General features: G+C 41.3%; 1 protein-coding gene across 1 annotated transcript in view; it reads right to left on the bottom strand.

The window, feature by feature from the left end:
* MINDY2 (MINDY lysine 48 deubiquitinase 2) overlaps nt 1-25318 on the bottom strand; it is a 469571-nt gene that overhangs the window by 64953 nt on the left and 379300 nt on the right. The window contains exon 6 of the mRNA XM_069222089.1: nt 22531-22673. Coding sequence (XP_069078190.1) covers nt 22531-22673 — 143 coding nt within the window. The remainder of the gene's footprint in view (nt 1-22530; nt 22674-25318) is intronic.

Below are 25318 nucleotides of genomic sequence, written 5' to 3' on the forward strand. Positions count from 1 at the left end.
CGCTGCAGCCCTTAGAGACCTTCCCTGGCCACAGGGCCCTTGGTACCAGGGGTACCATTTACAAGGGACTTAGCTATGTGCCAGGGCTGTGCCAATTGTGGGAACAAAGGTACAGTTTAGGGAAAGAACACTGGTGCTGGGGCCTGGTTAGTAGGATCCCAGCACACTTTCAATCATAACTGGCATCAACAAAAGGAAAAAAGTTAGGGGGTAACCATGCCACGGAAGGCATTTCCTTACAAAAATCTTTTAAAATCTCCTTGCTAAGTTTAAGACCATTTGTCAGACCATTAAATAGCCTACCGCTAATTCCTCATGTACTGAAAAGATGGGGGTGCTTTGTGGAATGCACCGGAGCCGCAGCAAAAACTTATTTTACACTGTCTGCAGCTCACCTTGGTTAACACATCCCCAAATTTCACTCCCATAGACCTCTATTGAAAAACATTTGGCACTATAAATTTGAAGGATGGCATCGACTGGTCTACTGCCCAATCTTGAGGCACAACTGAAAACTGACATTTGTGTGTATAAAATCCTCCTTTTTTTATTAGAGTGTGCCAATTTAATGCCGAATCAAACAACATACCCAGATAAGAGAAAACATTAGTTTTAGGACCAAAGCAAGATCCTCGGTTAAACTTAGTTGATTTAGTGGACAGTGGGACAACAATCATAACAAAAGATTTCTTCTTGTTGACTGATAAGTCCAGCTCCATCATAAAATTAGCGAAGGAGTTCAGCAGGGACTACAGGCCCTTAGCGGTTTTTGCCATAAGAATCACGTTATCCACAAATAGTACCACTGGTTGGCTACGAGACCCCACTTGTGGACAATCAGCTTTTCCATGTATCAGGGTCTTCTCTTAGCTATTAATATACAGATTAAACAGAAAATGGGCCAAAACGCAGCCCTGTCGTACTCCTCTTCTAATGCTAAAGTGACATGAGCACTGTATATCCTTAGAAAATCAGACTGAAGCCTCAGTATCTCTGTGAAGTCTCTTATAAATCAAAACAATGCTCCGGTCCACCCCCATATTGAACATTATCTGCCAAAGTTTTGACCGACTGACCTGCTCAAAAGTGGCTGAGAGGTCCATATATCCTGAGTGTATGGAGCCGGGGTGTGCAACTGTATATTTACCTAAGACCAGCTACAAATTCAAACACTGTTCTACACTTGCCCTGCCTGTCCGGAAGCCAAACTGAACTTCAGATAACACTCCACTTTCCTCGGCCCATGCAGAAAACCTGTTCAATAAAATATGCCCCACAACACCTTTACTGCCATGACATGTAGGGAGATAGGCCTATAGCAGTGAGACTATGTCTATCCCACTTTTAAAAAATGAGCACTATAATTGCCAAAGCCTATGACTATGAGGGGCCAGCCCCCACCGCAGCATTGATAAGGGCTGTCAAAATAGGGGCCCAAACCCCAACAATGTTTTTTAAAAAAAAAAAAGGTCAGGCAGGATTCTGTCCGGTCCAGGGGCTTTATTGTTTGATAAGCCCATAATGCCCTTTTCTACTTCCTCACAAGAAAATGCCAGATTAGCAATTCCTTCCGGCTCATGCTCGCTTTCAACAGGGACTGAGTTATACGTTTGCATGTGGCTGGGTCCAAACTGGCGTGGCGTGGTGAGAAAAAAACAATGGATTAAATCCAGATCTTTGTGACTAGAGGTGAATGTTTGCATTGTTCAGCATTCCGTCCACCATCTGTTCTTTTTGCAATTGTCGCCCCAAGTGGGAAGGGTATGCCCAGACGTGGGTACCATGCTCACTGCACCACTGGATTCAAGCTAGCTACCTGATGAAGGGTGATACACTGAAACCTTGTTTCCAGTCCAGGGAGGACCTGGCTTGGCAGTTCGGGCGGGACTTTTTCTATGAAGAACAGGATCAAGACTGATTTGCATATGGCTGGGTCCAAACTGGGGTGACAATGGATTAAACCCAGATCTTTGTGACTGGGGGTGAATGTTTGCATTGTTCAGCATTTCCTCCATCATCTGTTCTGTTTGACTAAGCAGATGAAGCACAGGATCTGACAGCGCCCTTACGACCCTGCTCTGTCGTCCAGTTAACAGTGGAAGTGGGCCAGCCAAACAACCCATTGTAAGATCTTCTCTGCCCATACTCCAAAGCCAGAGTGGGAGAGCTGGGGGAGGGGGTGGGGCAGCCTCCTCTGGACTTTGACGGGCTTGCCCTTGGCCCAGGCTATGCCCAGGGACGGCCCGCGCTGTGGGGAGAGTAACAGCACTATGAGTGCATGTCGTGGCTCCTGTCCCCTGCAGCAGCTGTGTCCAATGCGGGCAGAGTGATCACCTGGGACCCCGAGTCCCACCGGGAAAAGGCGAACAGGCACAAGACAGGGTCTTACAGACATATAAAAACCCAACCATGCCTTCCGGAGAGAAAGTTAAATTGTAATCCCCTTGCTGACTCTTATGCGGAATAGGTATATCTCTAAATGTTTATATTCAGAGCAAGCATCCTTACAGTTTATATAATGCTTCTGTGATATGCTAACATATTGCTTATCTGGGGCACCTTCATAATAATCATTTTTACCAAGTGACACACCCAAACATCCCTATTTTTTATTTACATGGGGCGGCATCAATGGTGAAAATAATAATCTGGGTGTGAAGACTCCAATTATTGAAAAGCATGGGTGCACAATGTAGGTCCAAATGAACCAGATTCATGCAACATTTTAGTATATCCATAAAGGGTAAGTTTACATACCATCAATCTAAATTGAACACAGCTGAATTTATTTATATTGCTGTGTTATCGTGATCATCTGGCATGGATCCAGCAAGGCACTCCATGCTAATCAACTATTGGATCTGGGAGAAACTCACATGAAATTGGTCATCTAGAATTTCCACAAGAGGCCTAGTCTTTCTTCCCTAGATTCCTTGATTTACTCATTTGACATGTTTCTGACGCATTTTGGTTGACTTGACTGCTACCAAACCCCAGATGGTTCCAATATGTTGGCTTCTTAGCATGATTATCAGTTCTGGAGTAGACATACAATACAGTGCTTAAAGAATTTAAACTTGCCTTTACTGCGATTCCAATATTTGCAGCTCTCCCCCCTTCAAAACTGGGTGGAAATCCAGGAAAAAGCTAATGCTTTTAAGCTTTTTTTTTTTTTTTTTTTTTTTGCACAGTTACCACACAAGGGACTGTTTGGAACCTTGCCTAATCTTAATGAGAGGATGGCAGGATGTGTGTTGTGGAGAACAACTAAAATTAGCAGATACACCATAAATCTTTTTTTTTTTGTAATCTTTCATGCTGTTTTCCCTGCTACCAACCGACTTACTACTAATTTCAAAGTCCCAAAATGATGAGAGGGATAGGCAGAGTATTACAGATGAGGCTTAGAGCAAAAAAGGCTTGAAGAACTTCCTGGACAAAAAGCTGACAGAGGCATTGACAACTCCTAATTTTATCTTTTGTTTGATGATGATTTTATTTCCTTAAATAGATCTTTTTTGTTGTATTTTTCAGCACAAGATGACTAGTTAAAGATGGTAAGGAGTAGCTATACAAAGTGGGTAGAATTGCTAAATATTCAATTTGAGGACAGGGCAAAGGTTGTGTTTAATTCACCAGTAACTGTTAACCTGATGATTACAAATTGTGAATTTTTCATGGCGAGAGGGATTGATATTGCGCCTTATTTTTGAAAATCATACCCACCTACATTAAAAAGGTACAAGTATTTGAACAAATCTAGCCCTCTAGAAAATTGTACAGTCTTCTAAGAGGAATTTGCACACAATGAAAAATTTACTATAGTCTCATGTAAGGTAGGTACTAGAAAGGGTATCTCTTGTAGGTCAAATCTTAGCCCCGTCACTGAAGTGAACATGATGTGTCACAATGGCATTGGTTGGTGGGGGCACTAAACAACAATAAGGATTTTAAGCCAACTCCCTTGACACAACCTAATTAACAATTGTACAAAAAACCTCTTCTGGAATCCAGTGGGCTGCTCAAAAAACGTGGAGAAAATTGTGAATCTAGGTATCTTAAAACCAGACATTATATGCCTCCAATACATACTTTCAACTGGGTCTCTTCAGTTAAAAGATTGTGTTACTGGAAGTCCTGCCAATTATCCACGAACGAGCATGCACATGATGGAATAGCCATGATGCTGAGTACCATCTACTTGTGGTCTTATAAAGTCATTAATCATCCACAGAATCTATTGCATTGTATAGTTTTCTTCAATCAGAGTGTAGTTCATCCAATGACTCTCCTTATCTTGCTGAATGTGTGTATACCCCTGGTTATGAGCATAATGCCCTATTAAAATAATTTTTCTATCACCTAAAGGCCATCACTATCCAGGAAAAGACCAGAAATATATTAACTGTAGGAGATTTTAACGCCACTATTTCCAACCATACTATAAGATTACTCTCTGACATAGGAAAAGAGGCACTGACTATTCAGACGGCATCCTTACCGGCAGGCTCCAGAATGAACATGATGCCATCCTAGTAAACAGCAGATTAGATAAAGACATCCCAGCGTTGTCCTACTCATAATCCGCTATGGTACCTCGATAACTAACTATGATGATACAGGATCCTATTTGTTTTTTTGCTGCCTAGAGGAATTTAATGTGATTAATAACATTAGGAGTGATCATAAAACTTTATCACTCACGATTAATGGAAACCTAGAGTCTATCCATACTCCCTTGGTAGATTGGTGAAAATGAGGCTGTATACCTAAATGCCGTTAATGAAAAAGTATCTTGGAGTACGCGTACTAAACTAACCTAAACAGGAGAATTAACAAGCTTGGATTTCCGTAGAGACATTTGTAGAAGACATTTAAGGAGAAATTCGATTCTTTCAAAGTACACTTGCAAACAAAAAAAAAAAAATTGGATGCTGGGTAAAAATCCAAATAGGGAATTTAGTTTCAATAAAATGATCAATTAACCACAAAGGTGACACTCATTCTCTTACTACTCAAAAGAATGCAGCAAGTTTATAAAACTCAAAAAAAAAAAAAAGACGGAAAGCTAGGTGGTTGTTGGTACACCAAAATAACTAGCAGATAGAAAAAAGTGAAAATTACAGAAGCCGTAAAACAAAAAAATTACAGATCCTTCTGTAAAGTGTTTGGGGAATTTAGTGGTAGCACTTGTAAACCTAAAATTAATAATGCGTAGTAGCAGATCCCTCAGAGACAGCTGATAGAGAATACAGTCTTGAAAGAATATGTTGCATGTTTATAAGGGTATTTCGTTAACTAGCCATTTTTTTATGAGTTTGTAGCAGATGTCAAAGTTCTTAGATTACATGAAAGTACAGATTAGTTTATTTATCTTTGTGTAAATTGGTCAACCTTCTTGCACAATTTGCTCCTTCATTGCAGTTTAATTCCAGAGAGCCTATGTATCGCTACGCTAGGTTTCACAAACCTTGTGCGTGGGCTGGATGCTAGGACGCCAGATCTTTTTGTATTGCCAATGCTTGCTCATATGTGTTGGAACTGGCCTTGCTTTGAAGCCTTACGCAATGACATGCTCTCAATACAGACTGCACAGGCTATGGAATGCAGTTTCTACAAATAATGGGCCTCTCTTTCTTCTGATGTTGCTGCCGACATATCTAAAAAAAAGAATGGCCCGCCGCTCCTTGTAGAAGCATTTTCATGAACAAACAGTACACCTGCTCCATCAACTTGCCAAATTAAGTACTTTGCAATGCTGACTATGAATGTATCTATTCCACACAGGTACAAGCAATCTTCTTGACAGCGGGATAATGTATTTGATTTAACTCTTGTGAATATTTTCAGAATCATATAACTTTCTCCTTTCATCATTATCTCTTAAATGTCAGCTTTTGAAGACAGTATTCGAAGTTTGATTCCAATGGAGACGCTCTTCTTAACAGTAGGCAAAACTTACCCTAGGCTGGTTTAGAATCCAGGAGTGAAAGATCAAATTTCATCCCTGCCCATTTACAGGATGAGACACGTCGCCAACTTGTGAAGTGACAAGTTGCAAACTTTGAGAATATGTGAAATCTTTATTCTTAACATTTGTAGCCATCAGCTCCTTTACTGAACCAGAGGATATATGGTGCCTGGAGAACTTCAACTGGGACTTCAATCAGTACCACTGGGACATGCAGCAGAAGGCGTGGCCTTTAGCCTGGTGATGTTACTTCTGCAGGCTTGCAAAGTGTTTCTGATGTCTTGATTCTGGACGAGGAAATAATGGAGTGCTGTGAGGACAAGACCAGGGGTGGCAGGGGGAGCTTACAGAGATCAGAGTAGGAGATGTACTGTTATATTTTCAGGGACTATTCATTTAGTCGTAGCATGGAGAATTTTATTAAGGAAAGTCAGGACTAAAGCACTGCCATTACCTAGGCAAGAACGAGAATTCGTCCTTCCATAGCCATCTCAAAGATGACTGGAAGGAAGGGCTGTGCCATCTCAAGTTCAGATAGTTAATGTTAAAATTCATGTTTCTAAATTAACTAAGCTCATCTAAAAAGTGAGGAGATTTAGCCACATCTCACTAAATATCATTTAAAGGAAATTATTTATTTAGAAAAACTGAAGATAAGTTACATTTTTTAGAAGCTTGCTACTTTGTATTATATTGAGATTCGCAGATATTGGTGCCCGGGATAGAATACACTAGAGATACACTAGAGCATTTAGGCCTTCTGAAACTCTGAGGATTCCCCCAACCTCATTACATCTGACATCGCTACAGATGCCAAGAAGCATATAGGTACTGGTAGCAAAAAGAAAAAGTTGTCAAAATCCCCACATAGTCCTGCAAAAGGACACCTACGTTTGAGAAGCTCAGATGAGGTCACTCCAGTATTAGTCAAAACTTTATATTTAATGTTTAAAACAGTTATCACTTTTTTTTTTTTACTACAAATTAGGGTAATTCATTCCCTCAAAGACTTGTCCTAGCTGCATAACCTGTATTAAAGATAAGATCATTTTTCTATTTTTAAATCATACACCTAAGATGAAAGTGGTTGTTGCTACTACTTAGAGACTCAGGTGTTCGAAGTCAGACACTGGCCCTGAAACCAAAGAAGAATCCCACACTAAGCCCAATGGAGGTAGCTGTTTCATTTTATCTGTTTACGCCTTCTTTACTGTACTCGTTTTTATTCTTTTATGATCTGAGTTGTACCTAAAATAAACTTAAGTGATTGAGTTGGTATTTGTATGTCATGTTGTTATTGCAGCTCGCATCTGCTATTGATCTGTCTCATGGCACTGTGGACATCAAAGCAGTAAATGTCTGCTTAAGTGTCTGATTTTTCTCGTACTGGAGGCAGTAGTGCATTACAGAAAGACCATGCCTCCTCATTTACTCAACAGTTGTCTTTTCTCTAAGAGTCTGTGTTTCCTCAGTATTTTCTGATGCCTGTGTTTCTAGAGTTTGCATCTTTCAAAAAACTTCTTCCTGTGCTTTTCATGTTGCCAAGTTTTTGTCCTGTGCACGTCTATGTTCCTGTCTGCTAAAAGTCTGCGTAATCCCAGTGTGTCACCATGATAGGGACTTGTCTTGCACAAACCTTTTTTCAAAATAATGCGAGTGAGAAGTAGGGCAATGCAGACAGTCTGCAAACCTAAAGTGCAGGAAAACTGACAGACAGTTTAGTCAGTGACTTTTTCTTTTAAACCATAGGATATTTTCCTCCAATGAGGATGGAGGGCTTCTTATGACAATTATTCAATTCCTCTAGAGGAGAACTGGAACTATGGGAAAGTAACTTACCATTATTCACTAGATGTTCTTCATTATTAGCCATAAGCACTGACTAGAGCAGCAAGCCCATCATTCAGAAAAAGACAGATGAAAGAACTAAGAAGAATGTAGTCTACCCAAAAAGATGTCTGTGACATCTGACCACAATGGCATCTTCTCAGCAATCCGATTCCAGGTAATGTCTAGTGAACATGTGCACAGACGTCAAAGTGGCAGTTTTACAAATCTCTGAAATACAAACATTTCTTAATAAAGCGGTCCTAGTCACTTTTTTTATGGAATACATAACAGTTGCTTTGCAGTTGCTAAACCTCTAACTGACAAATATGTGATCTAACTGCTTAAGGTCCTAAGCTTTATCCCGATAGCACCTGAGAACCCTCTCAACTTCACAAATGTGAAGGGGTCTCACAGCTGGAAATGTAGGATTGTGAGAAAGGTTTGGTAAGGAAATGGTCCGTTTGGTATGGAAATTTGGCACAACTTTAGGCCGAAAAACCAGATGACTGCTCATAATCACTGTGTTTTTATGGAACACAGTATAAGGCTCATGAGGCAGGAAAGATCATGTATCTCACTAACACTAGAAACTTAAGTAATAACTACAAGGAAAGCAGACTTCCAAGCAAAATGTTCCAGGGATCCTAAACATACTGGCGTGAAAAGTGGGCATATTAGTCTGGAGTGTACAATATGTAGTTCCTAGAAGGTCTGCTGAATAGTGGGAAACCTTCCTAATACACCCCAGAAAGTCCTTAACCACTGGTACTTTGAAAAAATAGGTTAGTGAACTACCTTGAGTATAGGCCCTAATGACTGCCAAGTGTAACTTAACTGAATAATAGTGTAACTTTCATCTTGCTAAATGAATAACTGGGGGTGTCCTGTCACTACGAAGATATAAAAAAAAATGGAAATACAGAAAACAAGGAGCAGACAGGGTTTAGGTACTTCTCCTAAGAAGGTAAGCAAGTGTTGCTTTTTCACAGCTAGTCAGATCACAGTTTTTCTGGATGCAACATAAGCATAGGCTATTTAAAAATCGTTTCGTACTTTAGGTGTTCCGAAGCCAAGCTGCTAAGTTCAATGATAGAAGGGTGGGATATAAAATTTGGCCTTAAAATAGTACAGGAAATCAGGTCTGCCCCGCAGCCTCCTGTGGGTAATCCGACATGTAGCAGGTCAATGAACCACCATTGATGTGCTCACTCCATTGCTGTGAGGATCATCATGGTCTTGCAGTAGGGCAGTGCTAGACCTGACATCCTTAGGGTGGTCACCCCTAACTTTTTGCCTGCCTCTCTCCACTTTTGAGGTACTGTTTTTGCTGGTTTTTAGACTCTGTGCAATTTACCACTGCTAACCAGTGCTAAAGTGCATATGCTCTCTCCCTTTAAACATGGTAACATTGGATCATACCCAATTGGGCTATTTAATTTACTTATAAATCCCTAGTAGAGTGCACTATATGTGCCCAGGGCCTGTGGATTAAAAGCTACTAGTAGGCCTGCAGCACTGATTGTGCCACCCTCCTAAGTAGCCCCTTAACCTTGTCTCGGGCCTGCCATTGCAAGGAGGCAGCTTTTTTAGTACCACTGGAACTGGGGTATTGGACGAAAGTGTGTAGAAATATCCCTGACCAGCCCTTCAAAAGGCCATTCTTCCATTATCCCCAGTAAATAGTACCTCAGGATGAAGTCTGGGCATTTTTATGTTTTCTGCAGCTGCATTCACTTATATCGCAGGATAGACCTTGCGGAAAATGTTTTGGTCATGTTATACCCACTCATGTTTTTCTTGGAAGGTTCTGCCTCTGCATTTTAAACGGTCATCTGAAATTGTTGTATCATTGATCTCGATGGTAGGAGGCTAATGTTTTCTTCTTCCTCCAGTATGCTGCTTCTACTGCCAAACACTTGGATAAGGTTCTTGGAACTGACTTCGGGCAGAATGGAAGGGCCGTGTGTTAGTAGTTGTTGTTGTCAACCAGAAACCTTATGCGTCCTGATGCTCAACCGTGTAGATCTCAACAGCATAGCATAGATCCAATCCCTCTGAGGCAGTGAAAGTAAAATCTGATATAAAGAAAGCCCTCTGAATGTGTTTTTACCCATTTGACTGTGGTCTTGACTCAGAATTCTTGTGCCAATACCTTTTTTTCATAACCAGAAAGTAACAGGAATAACTTTTTTTCCAAAAAAGTCCCTACTTCTTGTTTGAGCAGATCCTAGTGGTATTAAGAGGATTTTTGCTTGGAGGAAGAGACCCTAACCTGAAAAAGTAGCAATTTGTGAACAATGTTTAGTACCCATCTGAATTGGTGAAGTCACTGTTTTGCTGGATGATTCTATGTAGATGCAGTTAGTTTTGTGCACCTCTTCCTTTGCTGGATTTACACCAGTGAATTGGCTGCTTCTGTTGCTGATGTTGCTGCTCAGTTTGAGGCAGGTTAGGCAGATTCAATTATTTTCTCTGAACAACAGAGCACAGCAGTTAGTAAGCAAAGTCAGAAAAATCAGCAGCAGTGCTGATCACTTGGTTTGAGATTACCATTCCCTTGTGAAGAACTTCCTGGAAGACTTCTTCACCTTCACAGTGGAAATTCTTTGAGAAGTGCTAGAGATCCACTGAGTCTTCAGATCCCACTGCAGAGTCCTTGTGTGCTTTCTGGCAATTATGTCAGCTTGTCATATGAGTGAACTACAGGTACGCTCAGTGCCACCATCCTACACCACCTTTTTCTTGGACAAATCAGTGTGAGGACTTAGGTGGCATTCTTAACTAAACTTGTGACTATCTTCCGTGTTCGGCAATCCATTACTCAACTACTGTTCTTTGCTGCCCCTCATCCCTCAAAAAAGGAGAAGAGGCTCCATGGGTTGGAAACCCTAAAAGACTTTAAGCTTTTACATAGAGCGTACCAACAATCACTGCATGGACAATCAGGTTCTTGTGGGTTGTCTGGGGCAAAGAAAGAGAAGGCTGTGCTGAAGAAGATCCTTTTCTACTGGCTAGTCCTCAGCATCACAATCTACTATGCTTCAGCAGAGAAGCAGCTGGAAGGTCTGACAGTGCATTTTATTAGGGCTAAGGCTGCTATCAGTCTGTTAGCTTGTGGAGTGTCTGTGCAGGTCATCGAACAGGCCTCAACGTAGGAGTCATTGCATATGGTCACAAAACACTACTGCCATGACAGCAGTTCCGGGTGGAATGATACTTCAATTGCTCAGATCTGCAAGAGTTTCTGGTCTGAGTCCACTTCACAGACTGTCCACCTTAAGGAAGTATTGCTTTAGGATTTCTTCCAAGTGAAGAATCCGCAGTTAGACGTATCTGTCCGAAAAACAGGTTGCCTTTGTTAATACTCTTTCTGGTGGATATTCTATCTCTATTTGTTTCTTTGGAAAATAAGAAGGCGAAGTAATGTTCATCCATTAGTTGGTATTGTGGTGTTAGTGAGGTATATATATATATATTTTTTTTTTAATCAATCATTAATGAAAAACTTGCTCTTGTCAAACCCTGCTTGGCAAAAGAGTACTGCAACAAAAAACAAAGTGATGAAAAGAAATGCTTGAGTTAATCTTAGCCACTGATGTTCACTTGGGCCGCATTTAAGTTCATTGTTTGTCTCCCACTGTGCTGTTCTAACACAACAGCCATATCCAAATCAGTCTTGGCCCTGCTCTAAAAGAAACACTCTAACCCTCCCCCACAAGGGGACAAAAGCAACCGTAGATCGGTTTCAGCCTACTTACGCTTTGTCAGTGAGGTCCTATAGTAACGCGAGCACAGGACACGTCTGAGCATACTCACTGTACTTAGGTTTTCTATTACAACAAACAACAAAACAATGGAAGGCTTGAATTAAACAGCCACAGGAGATTACTCGATGTTGAAAGCTGGATACCATTTTTGACCCACTATGCTATTGTAGACAGACCAGCCATTTGCAAATAGCTCTTGGAACAGCCCAGCCCACATTACCGGGCCTCTTCCAGACAAGAACACAAGCAACCCCAGACTGCTTTCAGAGTAACTAAGCTTTGTAAGGGATGTATAGCTTGAATCCAATGGAACAGTAAGTATAAGACCCATGTCTGACCATACTCATCACATCTATAGCAAGGCAGGTCCATTTCAGTTATGGTACATAAGACAGCTTTACCACTTTAGAAGCACAGTCAAATGGTGCACAACTAAAACTCATACAGCAGAGCAGTGGTCAATGGGTTTAGGTTCCAATACAGACACACTATTGTATCCAAAACAAAAAACTAAGCCAACTGTTGAAAGGAGTCTGAAATGGCACTATTGAGCTGTAGTTCCGGAGAATTTCATTTCTAATTTATTTTCTATGTTCATGCCATTCAGAGTATAACAGCAAGGGCAGTCTGCTATTTCGCGGACAGCTTTGAGGTCCAGGAAGGCACAGGTTTTACTGCATAAGGGGATGGGCAGGGGGACCAAGGGAATGCCATTTGGCATTCCACAGATGGCATCCATTTGTCTTATTACTGTCTGTTGCAACATACCCAGGAAGAGGCACATTCAGGTTCAATCACTCCTATCTGAAAAGAGGATCTGCTAGTGGAAACCACAAATTCTAAGGACTAAGAAGAAAATGGAAGATACTACTGTGTAGACTTCATTTTTGACCTTCAGAAAACATTCAAGGCGAGCCTCTTGAGCACAACCAAATGCCCTTTTGGGTACCTTCTTTAGCCAGTTGTCTGTCCCTGTTCATGTGGCTCAGTCTATTTTTGATAATTGTAATGCCGAGTCCTTAAATATTTGGACATTTCTTCTTTTTGGGTACTACAAGTTCTTAGTTCTTATAATGTGAAAGCCAGGAGGAATAACCAATATATACTTTTTCTTAATATAAGTTCTTTCCATTATAAGTTTTCTTTCAGATTTCAAGGCAACTGGCTACATGCCACATGTAACTGTCATATACTTTAAGGCGTACCCCAAGATAGTGGACAAACGTTAGGCACACTTGTGAACTTATATAGCTCTCAACTTCATGTCTCTACTTATTCATCTTTTTAACTGCATAAATGATTTATCTAGTTTAGCAGGCAGAAAGAGAATTCAAAAAAGTGAGTCATGTCACAGTCCTCTTTATAACTCATCCAGACATCTAACCTTATATTACCATGATCTCAAATGTGCAACATAAATTTTATTGACGTATTTTATTGACATGATTTCGTAGCTTATAATCCTAGAAATACGGTGGTGTCTGTGATTTTTATGTGACAATGAGGAAAGATTTTTTTATAGCTTTGTTGAAACAATCTGCGCAATGTAAACCTGGCCCTGAGTATTTCCAAAAATTACATTCCTCTTTTATCTGTTTTTCTTTATCAACTGTTTTCACGGCACGTTAGTAAGATCAGCAAGTGTTTGCTTAAGGTTTAGATCTTCTCTTACATTGCTTGGTTATGATGATTAATGGTTTTTACAATCAGGTTTTAGTAATCCAGCATATAGTTTTATGGCTTGCTGCTGTTTGACGGTTGTGCTTTTAATAGTGGTTGTTCTGAAATGTACTGTTTTTAGATAGTTGCACATTTTGTTTTATTTTTTTAAGCCGTTGTACTTTATAGTGCCGAACAAAGCTGTTTTGACTTTGATTCACCAACTTCATTGAGGTGAATCCCCACCTTGTATACTTTAAATATGCAACCATATAATGCATTAATCAAATGTACTGAAAAATAGTCTAACAGGAAAACAGATTTTATCATAGGTCACACCTTATGAGGTATTTATCATATCCATCTATTTCTATCTCTTATAAACTCCCCTAGCCAGCTGAGATGTAATTTGGTGGCCACTATGTTTTGTATTGAAATAAAAATGTTGGCAATAGAGGGTTAACAGGTTTTTTGAATCAATGGTGTATTTTCTGCCTCTATTACTGAAGAGGGGATGGAAAACATTGTTGGGGGTGCGCCCTCTAAACTCCAAGCTACCTTTAAGTAACACCGCCAAAGTGCCAAATCTTTTTTTATCTGAAAGTGTAATGATAGAGAAGGTGGTGGGGTCACTTACTATTTACCGCAGCATGCTTTTGGAGTCAGGGTGACTTCCCAACAAAGAAGTGACTGAGTGCCTCTCAGTTATTCCACTTCCCTCCTGTTTTCTGTGGAAGTAGTCAGACAATGGACCACCTAGATGAGGCTGGAACTTCAAAAGTGACCACCAACAAGAGAAGAGGTGCTTGGCTACTGAGTGCTGCTTTTTCCCCACAAACTGAAAAGGGCAATTCTAGACTGTACTTTTGGCCTGCCTGAGAAGCTACATTTATAAGAGAGGATAAGCCTTTCATTGTTCACCTCCAGTGGCATGCAAGATTGTGCCAGTGTGCGCAATGCTGCACAATATAGGTACATATAAGGGAAGTCAAATGCAACTTCAGCAGGACAGCCTTGACGAACAGGAAGGCAACTCCCTCCTCCCATCCCCCCCAACAGCCCAACCCAAAAACATCCCAAAATGCCAGCAGAGCATCAGATGGAATGGAGATAAGATGCATTATCAACAATTATTTTTAAGGTAAGTGTATACAAATTAAACCATGCAATATATAATGATGTAGGCACAATTAAAATGCTGAAAACAAGTTATTTGTATGTTTATTTACAGGAAATATGAAGAGTCACAACAGGGACTGTGTATTTTGAATTTCATAAAATTCTGAATTGCACATTATTGTTACAAAATAGTATTGTCTTTTGTATTTCACAAAACACACATTCAATGCCTCTTTGTGTTTGCTGACAGTGGGCCTCTCTAGGCCAGTTGCCAACATATCCATTTTTTAAATCAGCAGTCTGCCTGTGTGTATCCCTAGGTCTTGTGACATCAGAAATATACGTACTGCTGTGGCTAGAAGCCTCCTCACTCTGTAAAGCAGAGGTAGCTGGACTGTTTGCGTAGTTTGTAAAAATTCAAGCCATTATGTAATTTGTCCTAAACATTTTGCAACATCTGTGCAACAGTTGGGCATTTCTTTCTGGATGTATATGGAGCAACGACTGAGTATCCCGGCTGCAGTTTCCAATTTTACTTTACTTTTTCTAAAATGTTCCATTTTAAATTCAACATGTGGATGTCTCTTCTTTTGTTGCTGCGTCTCCCAACAACAGAATCTCGTAATGACTACATTGTTTGCTTTAAATTGTTAATACTTTCATGCCTTCACCCATGTTTCCTGCAACCATGATAATGGATTCAAATTGCTTGGTTTGAATGTCTAACAACATTATGTATTTGCTCAAATTCTGATCTAGATTGTGTGGCACCTATACCAGCAGGTTGGTTGGAAGCCATGGTTGCAGTGAAGAATCTTTGATTCCTGAGTCTCCAGAAATGAAAGTTTCTCTACATCATACAGCTGCTCGTACATTTCTAGTAACTCTAAGTGCGTTTTGTCTTCTAAGCAAAGTTGTTAGAGACAATACTGGTTTACCGCCCACTACTTAAAGAATACTGTTGTTTTCTGATCCACTATATCATACACATTGTGACCATCACCTTCCTCTTTAATGTGGTCTTCTATCTCTTCAAATAAAATGTAATATCAATTTCATTAATATGCATTACTTTACTATCACAACTGCCTCTATTGGAGTGAAAGCCTCTTAAAAATCTATGATGCACTGTTTTTTAAACTTTTCCCCCAGGATCATGGCACTAAATAATTAAAATTAATCATAAAAAAGTCTTAATGTTTTTCGGGACAGAACGTTAATCCCCTATTTAATAGGGTTCTCTCATCTTGTGTCAATTCATGATTGGAGAGATTAACTATTAAGTTTACATCCTGTTCCAATTCCATTGGACTGCTCAATTCTTTTGTTTGCTTCTCAGTGGGTATCCTCTTATTTTTTCTAGGTCCCTTCCTCGTTCTGTTCCAAATTTCTTCCCTCTTCCTCATGTTTGGCCTCTGCCTTTTGGTGTTCTCTGGTCCATGTAGATCAGTTTCATTTCATCTAAAAAAGTTACTTTCTTCACATTCGTAGAAGTGCCTTCTCCTTCACTCAATTCCACATCCGATTCACTTAGCGATGTCTCCGGGGAAACAGTGGTTTTCTCAGTTCCCATATTCGTTTGTTGTTTCAATACATCAAACCTCTTAGCAAATGTTAGAATTCTGCTAGTTTCATAATCAATTTCATCCCTCCTAAACTTTCGCTGTTTTCGTTCCTCTATTATGCTTTCATATTTCTCCAGATTATTTTCCATCATGATTCTCAATTTTTTACTTTCCTCTTCCTTATTCAACGCTATTATTTTTTCTTCTATTTCCTGTATACTTTTTACAATCTCCTCAATGTCCTTCCTCGCATATTTAATAATAATATGCATCATATTCTTCGAACATTCCATGGTATTGGCACCCCATTCCTCCAGCATCTCTGATTTTGTATCTGGTTGGTTTGGCAGCGTGAAAATCCTCAGGCCCCTAGGCACTCTTCCCACCTCTATATACTTTTAATGCACAACATTTAATTTATTTTTAATAGACTACATGTCCCACAATGCACTAATAGGGGTCATAGGAGAAACACTATAAATAGGGGACATGGAGATAGGACTAATTTACTGTGATCGAAACCAGTAGGTCGAAACGCGTCGGTGGTGAAGGATGGTGATTTAATCTTGACGCCAATAAAAATAAATAACTTCCTCCTGGAGTGCGGTGGTGAAGTTGCTTGCAACTGTTTGTTTTTGGATTTATGAGAGGAAATGGTCCATTATATATATATATATATATATATATATATATATATATATATATATATATATATATATATATATATATCTATCACTTTTGTCAATGCATGTGTGGTTTACCTGGTGGCTGCGGTCGGCCCCCAGGAAAACCAGACCCACATATCAAAGTGATATATATATATATATATATAGATATAGATATAGATATAATTTGCCACCAGTTGTCTTGTAGTTGCAGCTTGCGTCTTCAAAGCAATGCACATACTTCATCTGACGCATTTCAACTGTAGCTTTTAGGCAGCAATAAAAAAAAGTCAATTAAGGCTTGTGATTATGTTTCTGCTACAAAAGGATCAGACTTTTCTCTAGTGGCGGTGTTAGTGCCATAGAGAAGCGCCGAAGGTTTATATGCCTACTGCAAAGAGCAAATCTGTATTTTATGTAAATAGCTGAGTACATTAGTAAACTGTGCCATTTCCTATGCTATAATACAAATGAAATGTACGCGCAGGATGGGTGGCGGCTATGGAGAGATGAAAGGCACTTTTGCTGGAGGGTAATGAAGGAACCCGAGGAGAAGGACATGGGAAGGGGGCACTAATAATGATTGTTGGACTGGGCGCAGGAGGTGCTAAAGACTGTGACGAATGGTATTTTTTGAGTGTTTTGAAAGAACGTGCTGATTGAGGGACGAAGCGCAGGTAAGGTGGCCCCTACTGTTGCACATATCACACACACACACACCAGCAATTTTGTGACTGTCTACGTAGGCTAGTGTTTTAGAGCAACAGTTTAGCTAATAGCAGAGATGGCATCTTGATGGATGACTGCTGCTGACGCCGTCACTCGGGTTATAGAGGACAGCTCTGACATAGGATCAGAGACTGAGACAGCATCTGAGGGATAGGACAATGGCGCAGACTCTGGGAGTGATTCTTTAGTCGGAGAAGTCCCATTGGATAACTCCTCTTCCATTTATTTATGAGGGAGGTGATGGGGACAGTCCTGCTGTCCCTTCGCAAGCACAGTCTGTGCAACGGGGCAATAGTGGGTTAGCCCAACCCAGGGAGCCGTAAATGCAGCAGCAAGCACAGAGAGAGAATGCTCTCTTGGGAGCTATCCAATTTAGTTCGGCACCAAATTCCACCGTCCAAATCGTATTATGGAGACATCAGAATTATCTATCACAAAACAAACTGGTTTTGTAAGGCAGGCACCTGTATTTTTAGTCCTGGGTTCGGTGGCCATATAGGGAAACATACTAAACCCAAACATTTCTGGAAACTAGACATCCGGGGGAGTCCACAGAGGTGTGACTTGTGCAGAGTCCCCAAAATGTTCTTACCCAGAATACCCGGCAAAGCTGAAATGATTAATAAAAACTCAATTTTTCTTGCATTTCTGTCACACAAACTACAGGAATATGCTGGGATCCACAGAATTCCTACCACCTAGTGATTCCTCACCTGTCCTGATAAAAACACTACCCCACTTGAATGTCTATACCTAGTGCCTGTGTCAGGAATGGATCACTCCAGGGTCAACAGTTGCCTCATGTAAGGACCAACATTGACCGTTGTGTGATATATTCCTATTGCGGGCACTAGGCCTACCCACGCAAGTGAGGTACCATTTTTATCGGGAGACTTGGGGGAGTGCTGGGTGGAAGGACATTTGTGGCTCCTCTCAGATTCCAGAACTTTCTGTCACCGTAATGAGAGGAAAAAGTGTTTTTTTGGCCACATTTGGAGGTTTGCAAAGGATTCTGGGTAACAGAACATGGTGAGAGCCCCACAAGTCAGCCCATCCTAGATTCCCCTAGATGTCTAGTTTTAAAAAATGTGCAGGTTTCGTAGGTTTACCTAGGTGCCGGCTGAGCTAGAGGCCAAAATCCACAGCTAGACACTTTGCAAAAAACAGCTCTGGTTTCTCTAGGAAAATGTGATGTGTCCACATTGTGTTTTGTGGCATTTCCTGTCACAGGCGTTAGGCCTACCCACACAAGTGAGGTACCATTTTCATTGGGAGACTTGGGGGAATGCTGGATAGAAGGAAGTGTGTGGCTCCTCTCAGATTCCAGAACTTTCTGTCACCGTAATGAGGAAAAAGTGTTTTTTTGGCCACATTTTGAGGTTTGCAAAGGATTCTGGGTAACAGAACCTGGTGAGAGCCCCACAAGTCAGCCCATCCTGGATTCCCCTAGGTGTCTAGTTTTCAAAACTGCGCAGCTTTGGTAGGTTTACCTTGGTGCCGGCTGAGCTAGAGGGCATAATCTACAGCTAGGAACTTTGCAAAAAACACGTCAGATTTCAGTGTAAAAATGTAATGTGTCCATATTGCCTTTCCTGACGCGAGCTTTAGGCCTACCCACGCAAGTGAAGTACCAATTTTATCGGGAGACTTGGGGGAACACAGAATAGCACAACAAGTGTTCTTGCCCCTTGTCTATCTCTACATTTTTTCCTTCCAAATGTAAGACAGTGTGTAAAAAGGACATCTATTTGAGAAATGGCCTCTAATGCACATGCTAGTATGGACATCCCGGAATTCAGAGATGTGCAAATACCCACTGCTTCTCAACACCTTATCCTGTGGTCATTGGGGAAATACAAAGGTTTTCTTGATACCTATGTTTCACTCTTTATATTTCAGCAAATGAATTGCTGTATACCTGGAATAGAATGAAAACCCATTGCAAGGTGCAGCTCATATATTGCTCTGGGTACCTAGGGATCTTGATGAACCTACAAGCCCTATATATCCCCGCACCGGAAGAGTCCAGCACATGTAACGGTATATTGCTTTAAAACTTTTGACATTGCAGGAAAAAGTTACAGAGTAAAACGTGGAGAAAAATGGCTGTTTTTTTAGCTCAATTTCAATATTGTTTTATTTCAGCTGATAGTTTCTGTAGGAAAACCTTGTCGGATATACACAAATGACCCCTTGCTGAATTCAGAATTCTGTCTACTTTTCAGAAATGCTTAGCTGTTTATTTTTCCAGTATTGGTTCCACGCACCCATTACAGTCACTAACTGGAAGGAGGCTGAAAGCACCAAAAATAGTAAAAATGAAGTATGTCCAAGTAAAATGCCAAAATTGTGTTGAAAAATGTGGTTTTCTGATTCAACTCTGCCTGTTCCTGAAAGATGGGAAGATGGTGATTTTAGCACTGCGAACCCTTTGTTGGTGCCATTTTCAGGGGAAAAAACACAAGCCTTCTTCGGCAGCCCTTTTTCCCCATTTTTTTGAAAAAAACGAAATTTTAGGTGTATTTTGGTTAATTTCTTTGTCTCCCCCAGAGGAACCCAGAAAGTCTGGGTACCTTTAGAATCCCTCGGATGTTGGAAAAAAAAGGATGCAAATTTGGCATGGACAGCTTATGTGGACAAAAAGTTATGAAGACCTAAGCGCGAACTACCCCAAATAGCCAAAAAAGGGGTCAGCACTGGGGGGGGGGGGGGGGGCTGGGAGGGCACAGCAGCTAAGAGGTTAAAGAACAAAAATGTCGGTCTGAATGCCAAACCATTACCACCCATCACATATGATCAGTTTGCACTTATTCTGGTAGTTTGAGGACCCAGAGTTGAGCAGGGGCATCGCTATTAAGGTGCTGCTACTCAGCTTCCATGAGAGAGAAATAAGTTTAGTTGTGCACTACACAACTCAAAAGCCTACTTTGGTGAGGTACCAGTGCTTTTGGTATTTCTAGGTTTTCTGCCTCTCTACACTACTTGAGCATTGCTCCGATTCCACAGATAACATGTGACTCTTTCCTGAATTCCTTCAAGGTAGCCCATCTAATTAGCTAAAATGACAGCATGTGTTTCTAAATCAAAATAGCAAATATGGTCTATTATACACAATTCATAACTGTCTAAGTCTCCCAGAGCCTTCTACTACTTACAGTTTTCACTAAAAGGGTGTCATTTTTCCTTTGCATAAGGAACTATAATAATTGAGTCAGAAACCAGCTAAGGTTCATTGACTTAATGATGTAAGGGCAGTAATTCCCATATATTTCTGTGAACAGATGCACCCCACTTCCCACCAGCTTTCACCTAATGCCATGTAACATAGATGCACCACAGTCACAAACCCCAAGCTCAAGAAATGATATCAAAAACAAAAAACAAAAAACAAAAATGGCTGCCTCTTTTAAAGACGCTGAAACCATTTCTTTCAGAAAGCAACGTCCGTTAGAAGTGCTATTCCAGCCCTCATACTGTTACATCAGGATGCTGGTAAATGCCCTAATTCATTCCCTCCCAGACTTCACACTGGCCCCTATTAAGGGCATCCTACACACTGCAGCAAGTCTCATCCATGGCTGGAAGAAATATGATCACATGATCCCCACATCCTGATGGAACTCCGTCGACTCGACTTGCCAGCCAGCACCATCACCTACACCTGCTGCATCATTTACACACCAGACCAGCACCCCTACTTATCTTGGTGACAAGCTCACTATCTCTGGCAGCTCTCAACACACCAGTAGTCAGGGTTTTATCAGACTGGAGACTTACATAGGTAAAAGAAAGAAATGCTGTTCTTGTTTAGCAAGAGGATGAAGACACCACTCTTTAAATAACACTACATCACAACGCAGTAACAGTACATTTCTGCTCCTAGAACCTAACTCTCTCATCACTTTTTGACCATATGCTTGCCTCCGAGCCTGTGCAGTGCTGTCTCTTCTGGCTTACTTCACACTACAGAAACACCAAGTACACACATACATATGCACAAAAACAAACAAGTAACCCCTCAAGATCTTCGAAATATAATTCAGTTTCACTGATGAAGTGTAAAAGACAGAACGATTTTGAGATCGGAGGGTTTTTCTAATAAACCATTTTATTGGGATTTCAATATGCATTGAAACAAACAAAAAACCAACACAACCACAGTACATCATAGCTTGGTATTTCCAACCTCTTATAGGGGTACTAAGTAAGTATGACCCTTCGATATAAAGTGAAACAGTGTAACTAGTTTTCAACAATCATGACATGGCGAGAGGAGGCTTTTTAAGCAAGGGTGCGTCAGTGCTCCATCCACTGGCCCCATATCTTCCTGTGATTTTTGAAGACAACTGCAGGTCTCAGATTCTTTTTTCCAGGGTTCTAAACGGGTCAAGCCCTGCTTTACATTTAATAAGGCTAGATGTCATCACTGTTCTCCATTGTTACTCAATATCTATTTTGGCTATTACAAACCCAAACCCACAAATGCCTGATTGCGCCCATTGAAGTCCAAGTCATTTACTATGCTAAGAATGATCTGCTGGTGGGTAAGGACAAGCTGACGGCCTAATATAATTGGGGAGATCCCTGCCACTGTCTATCTGAAGGTTCTAAAGACCCACAGCTCCATACTGTTTGAAGGAAATCCATATTTTCCATCCAACATCTTAAACAAGTCTCTTCATGTGGGTCCGAGCCTTGTTCTAATGCAAAGCCTCCCGAGGCTGCTACAGTGAACTTAAGGGATGAGTCCAGATTTATCCTTAGCCAGATCTCTAACAAGACCAGAACTCTCCCCACTATCTTTGACCCTGGTTCAGTCTTTTGGTGCTGCCAGACAAATCACTTCCTTGAGTATCCCTTTCTTTTAGTGCGCTGGTTCATGCAAGGCTTATAGGAATATTGCTTTACCTCTATACTGCATTGGCAAGTCTCTGATTTCTATGCAATCAGAGTCTGTTCCCTGCGTATGCCTGTGTGTTATGTTGTCAACTATCGTGTAATATTTGATGCCAGTATTGCCCTACACCAAGTGACTCAAGGCTGGTCGAGCACCCAAATCAGCCTCTTGGCTGGCTCAGTAGTATGATTATTATAAAAGGTTAACATGTTTTCAATTGACTCAAATTATTAATATGCCACTAAAACTTTAGGAAGAGTTCACTGAAAGTCGGGAAAATATGGAGAATGATTAAAGTTAAGACTGTCAGTGTGGTTCTGTATCTTACCTTAAATTTGGTCATGGTGCTAAAATGATTGTTCCTGAAGAATACACAGAGCTCTCCTTCTGCAACAGATGAAGTCAGCTCACACAGCCCATGATATGTAAGCTGAGTTGCTGTTGAGTTAAGAAACTGTTCAGCCACCAAACCTGTGAAAAGAATAATACATTAATTACAACAGTTCTATGTTAACGAATGCCCAACCAATTTCAACATGTAACACAATAACAAAATCAAGTGCCTAGAAGGACAGCTTCAGGCACAGTACCACATGAACATAACGGATGAATTGGTGCCAAAACATTAACACTAGTTGCTGCCACAATAAGCAATGATTGAGATATCCATTACATGTAACAAACTTGTCCTAGGAATGTGTGTGGCGTACGTCATTCTTGTGACTGTTCTATGCAAATGATCCTCCTCCTTAAAAAGATGAAGAAGGAAAAACACAGAAAAACAAAGAACCTGACTGATGTGACACTCAGTAGTAATGTGGGTAAAAATGAAAGTTTCATCCTTTATGTCACATGGGACCTAGTGAAGCTGGTAATAGGGGAAAAAAAGAGGACAGGGGCACTAGAGAATTGAGCTACACAAGATGGCAACCCGGAACATCCCTTAATTTCCATGAGATTGGGCTGCCATCTGGCCCCCGTATGGAAGTACCTGTCTATTTGAAAGACGGTGCACCCAGTGAGATACTGCAATCACAGAGAAGTGGCGGCCAAATGCACAGGCTGGATTGTTCCCGGGAGGATGGGTAGCACTGCACCTAAGCGATGCAGAGAATTTGGATCTCATGACTGCTGCAGCAGCTAACATTGAGGGGCTGCTGCTGAGGGGACAAGCGGCTGGCAGCCTTTACAGCCAGCAGACACACACCTGCACACATAAGTGGTTGCAGCCTGCCTGCGGCCCTGCAGAGAGGCTCCTTGACAGAGGGTTGGAGAAGGATTGCTGCAGTTCTTCAGACTGGCTGGAGGTAAAGGTGCCTACCTGCTGTACCGGTCTGCCTGCTACTGCACTAGTGTGTGCTGTGTGCTACTAGTAATGCCCCACAACACATAGCAAGGAAGGGCTGGGACTTCCGCCTGCTGCTCTTGCTAGTGGGAAGCGAGCATCTGATGGAGATTGACAAATTTACCAATCGACTGGATTACATGAGCAAATGTCTTCACAAACATGAAGACTAACTTTCCCATCTGGAGCAGCGTGTGTTCGATTAGGAGGATGGGGCTGCAGCAAACAATTAACACTTACTCCAGATGGAGAAAATCCTCAGTCATCAAAGCCAAGAACAAAGACTTGGAGGCGCGCTCCAGGAGAAACAACATTAGAGTATTTAGCCTTCCTAAATACACAATCATAAGAAACTTCTCAAAGATTTGTTGGGAGGCCAATTGACCAACCATTTCTCTGCAGCGTGTGTGTGTGCACTGATCCCTGGGGCCCTTGCCCGCCACATCAATGTCCAACAGTTGCAATACAGGGATCGAGATATGATCCTGTGCCTTGCATGCAAAAAGGGTGAGCTTCACTATCAAGATTTTAAAAAACTATCCATTTATCCTGACTACACTCTGGCTGTAGAGACCACCCGCAGGGAGGTTCTGCCTGCCTAGAGCCTGCTGATGAAGATGGACCTACCATACGTCCTCTTCTACTCAGTTAAGCTCTGAATTCTTCTTAATGGGAAGGCCCACTTCTTCATGGAACCTAAATTTATCATAAAATTGTGCCACAAACATGCCTGCAAACGAGCAACAGCAAGACCCTGACTGTCACCTCAGAGACAATGATTCAAATTGACTGTGCCGGCTATTAATCATTCACCCAAGCTGGGTCACCTGTCCCCCATATAGGATAGGGAGAGTGCCCGCCTCACTGTGTGGCACCTGGGATGGATCCCACATGTTTATTTTCTTTGACTTGGCTGTTTTGAGGGGGTGGGAATGCTCTTCAACGGGTTGGGGTTGTTGAAGTGGGGGCTCTGCTCAGCCATTTGTTTTAGAGCGGTTTCTATGACTGCCCCTGCATAGCACATTCTTCAGCTGCCATCCTTATGCACCATGCTTTGATCCTCAGACAATAGCTCCTTGGGTCGATGCCTCTCATGAGCCCGACCCCATCTCACGTGCAGCATTCACTGAACAGTTATGAGAAACATTACAGTTAATATCCTGGAACTTACGTGGCATGAATGATCCCAGAAAGATTAGAAAAATGTCTGCATACCTCCGGAGACACAATGTTGACATTGCAGTATTTCAAGAGCTCTGAGAGCACCAGATTTCGCCTGCAGACCGGAAGGATGGAAAAGGCCTACGTATCTACTACTTGGTTTTGCCTGTGACTATGGCACATGCCACAGAGCGAGCAAGACCTGGTGGCCCTACTCAAGAAAAAGTGGAGCAGCTCCTACATAGCATTACTAATGAATCCCACCAGGGAACCACATCATTCTGTGGCTTTCATTTAAACAATGTTTCTATTCTACACCAACCTTTGTGCCTCTACTGATGTGGGAACACAGACAAGCTCATCGAATACTTTAATTCTACTCAATTACTTGGGTTAGACAATGGCCTTGGACAATTTCTGGAAGTCCCATTCTCTACTGAAGGTATACTTCAAGCTATCAGCAGCATGCTAGGCGACAAGGCCCCCAGGCCAACTTTACAAGAAATATGCAGAGGAACTAGCCCCTCAATTATTGGCAATGCATGAAGAGGCCAGGGCGACTGCCACCTGCCCACCTCTAATAGTAACAGTATTAAAACCAAACAGCCTA

This window comes from Pleurodeles waltl, chromosome 3_1 (assembly GCF_031143425.1).
Source record: "Pleurodeles waltl isolate 20211129_DDA chromosome 3_1, aPleWal1.hap1.20221129, whole genome shotgun sequence".
Lineage (NCBI taxonomy): Eukaryota > Metazoa > Chordata > Amphibia > Caudata > Salamandridae > Pleurodeles > Pleurodeles waltl.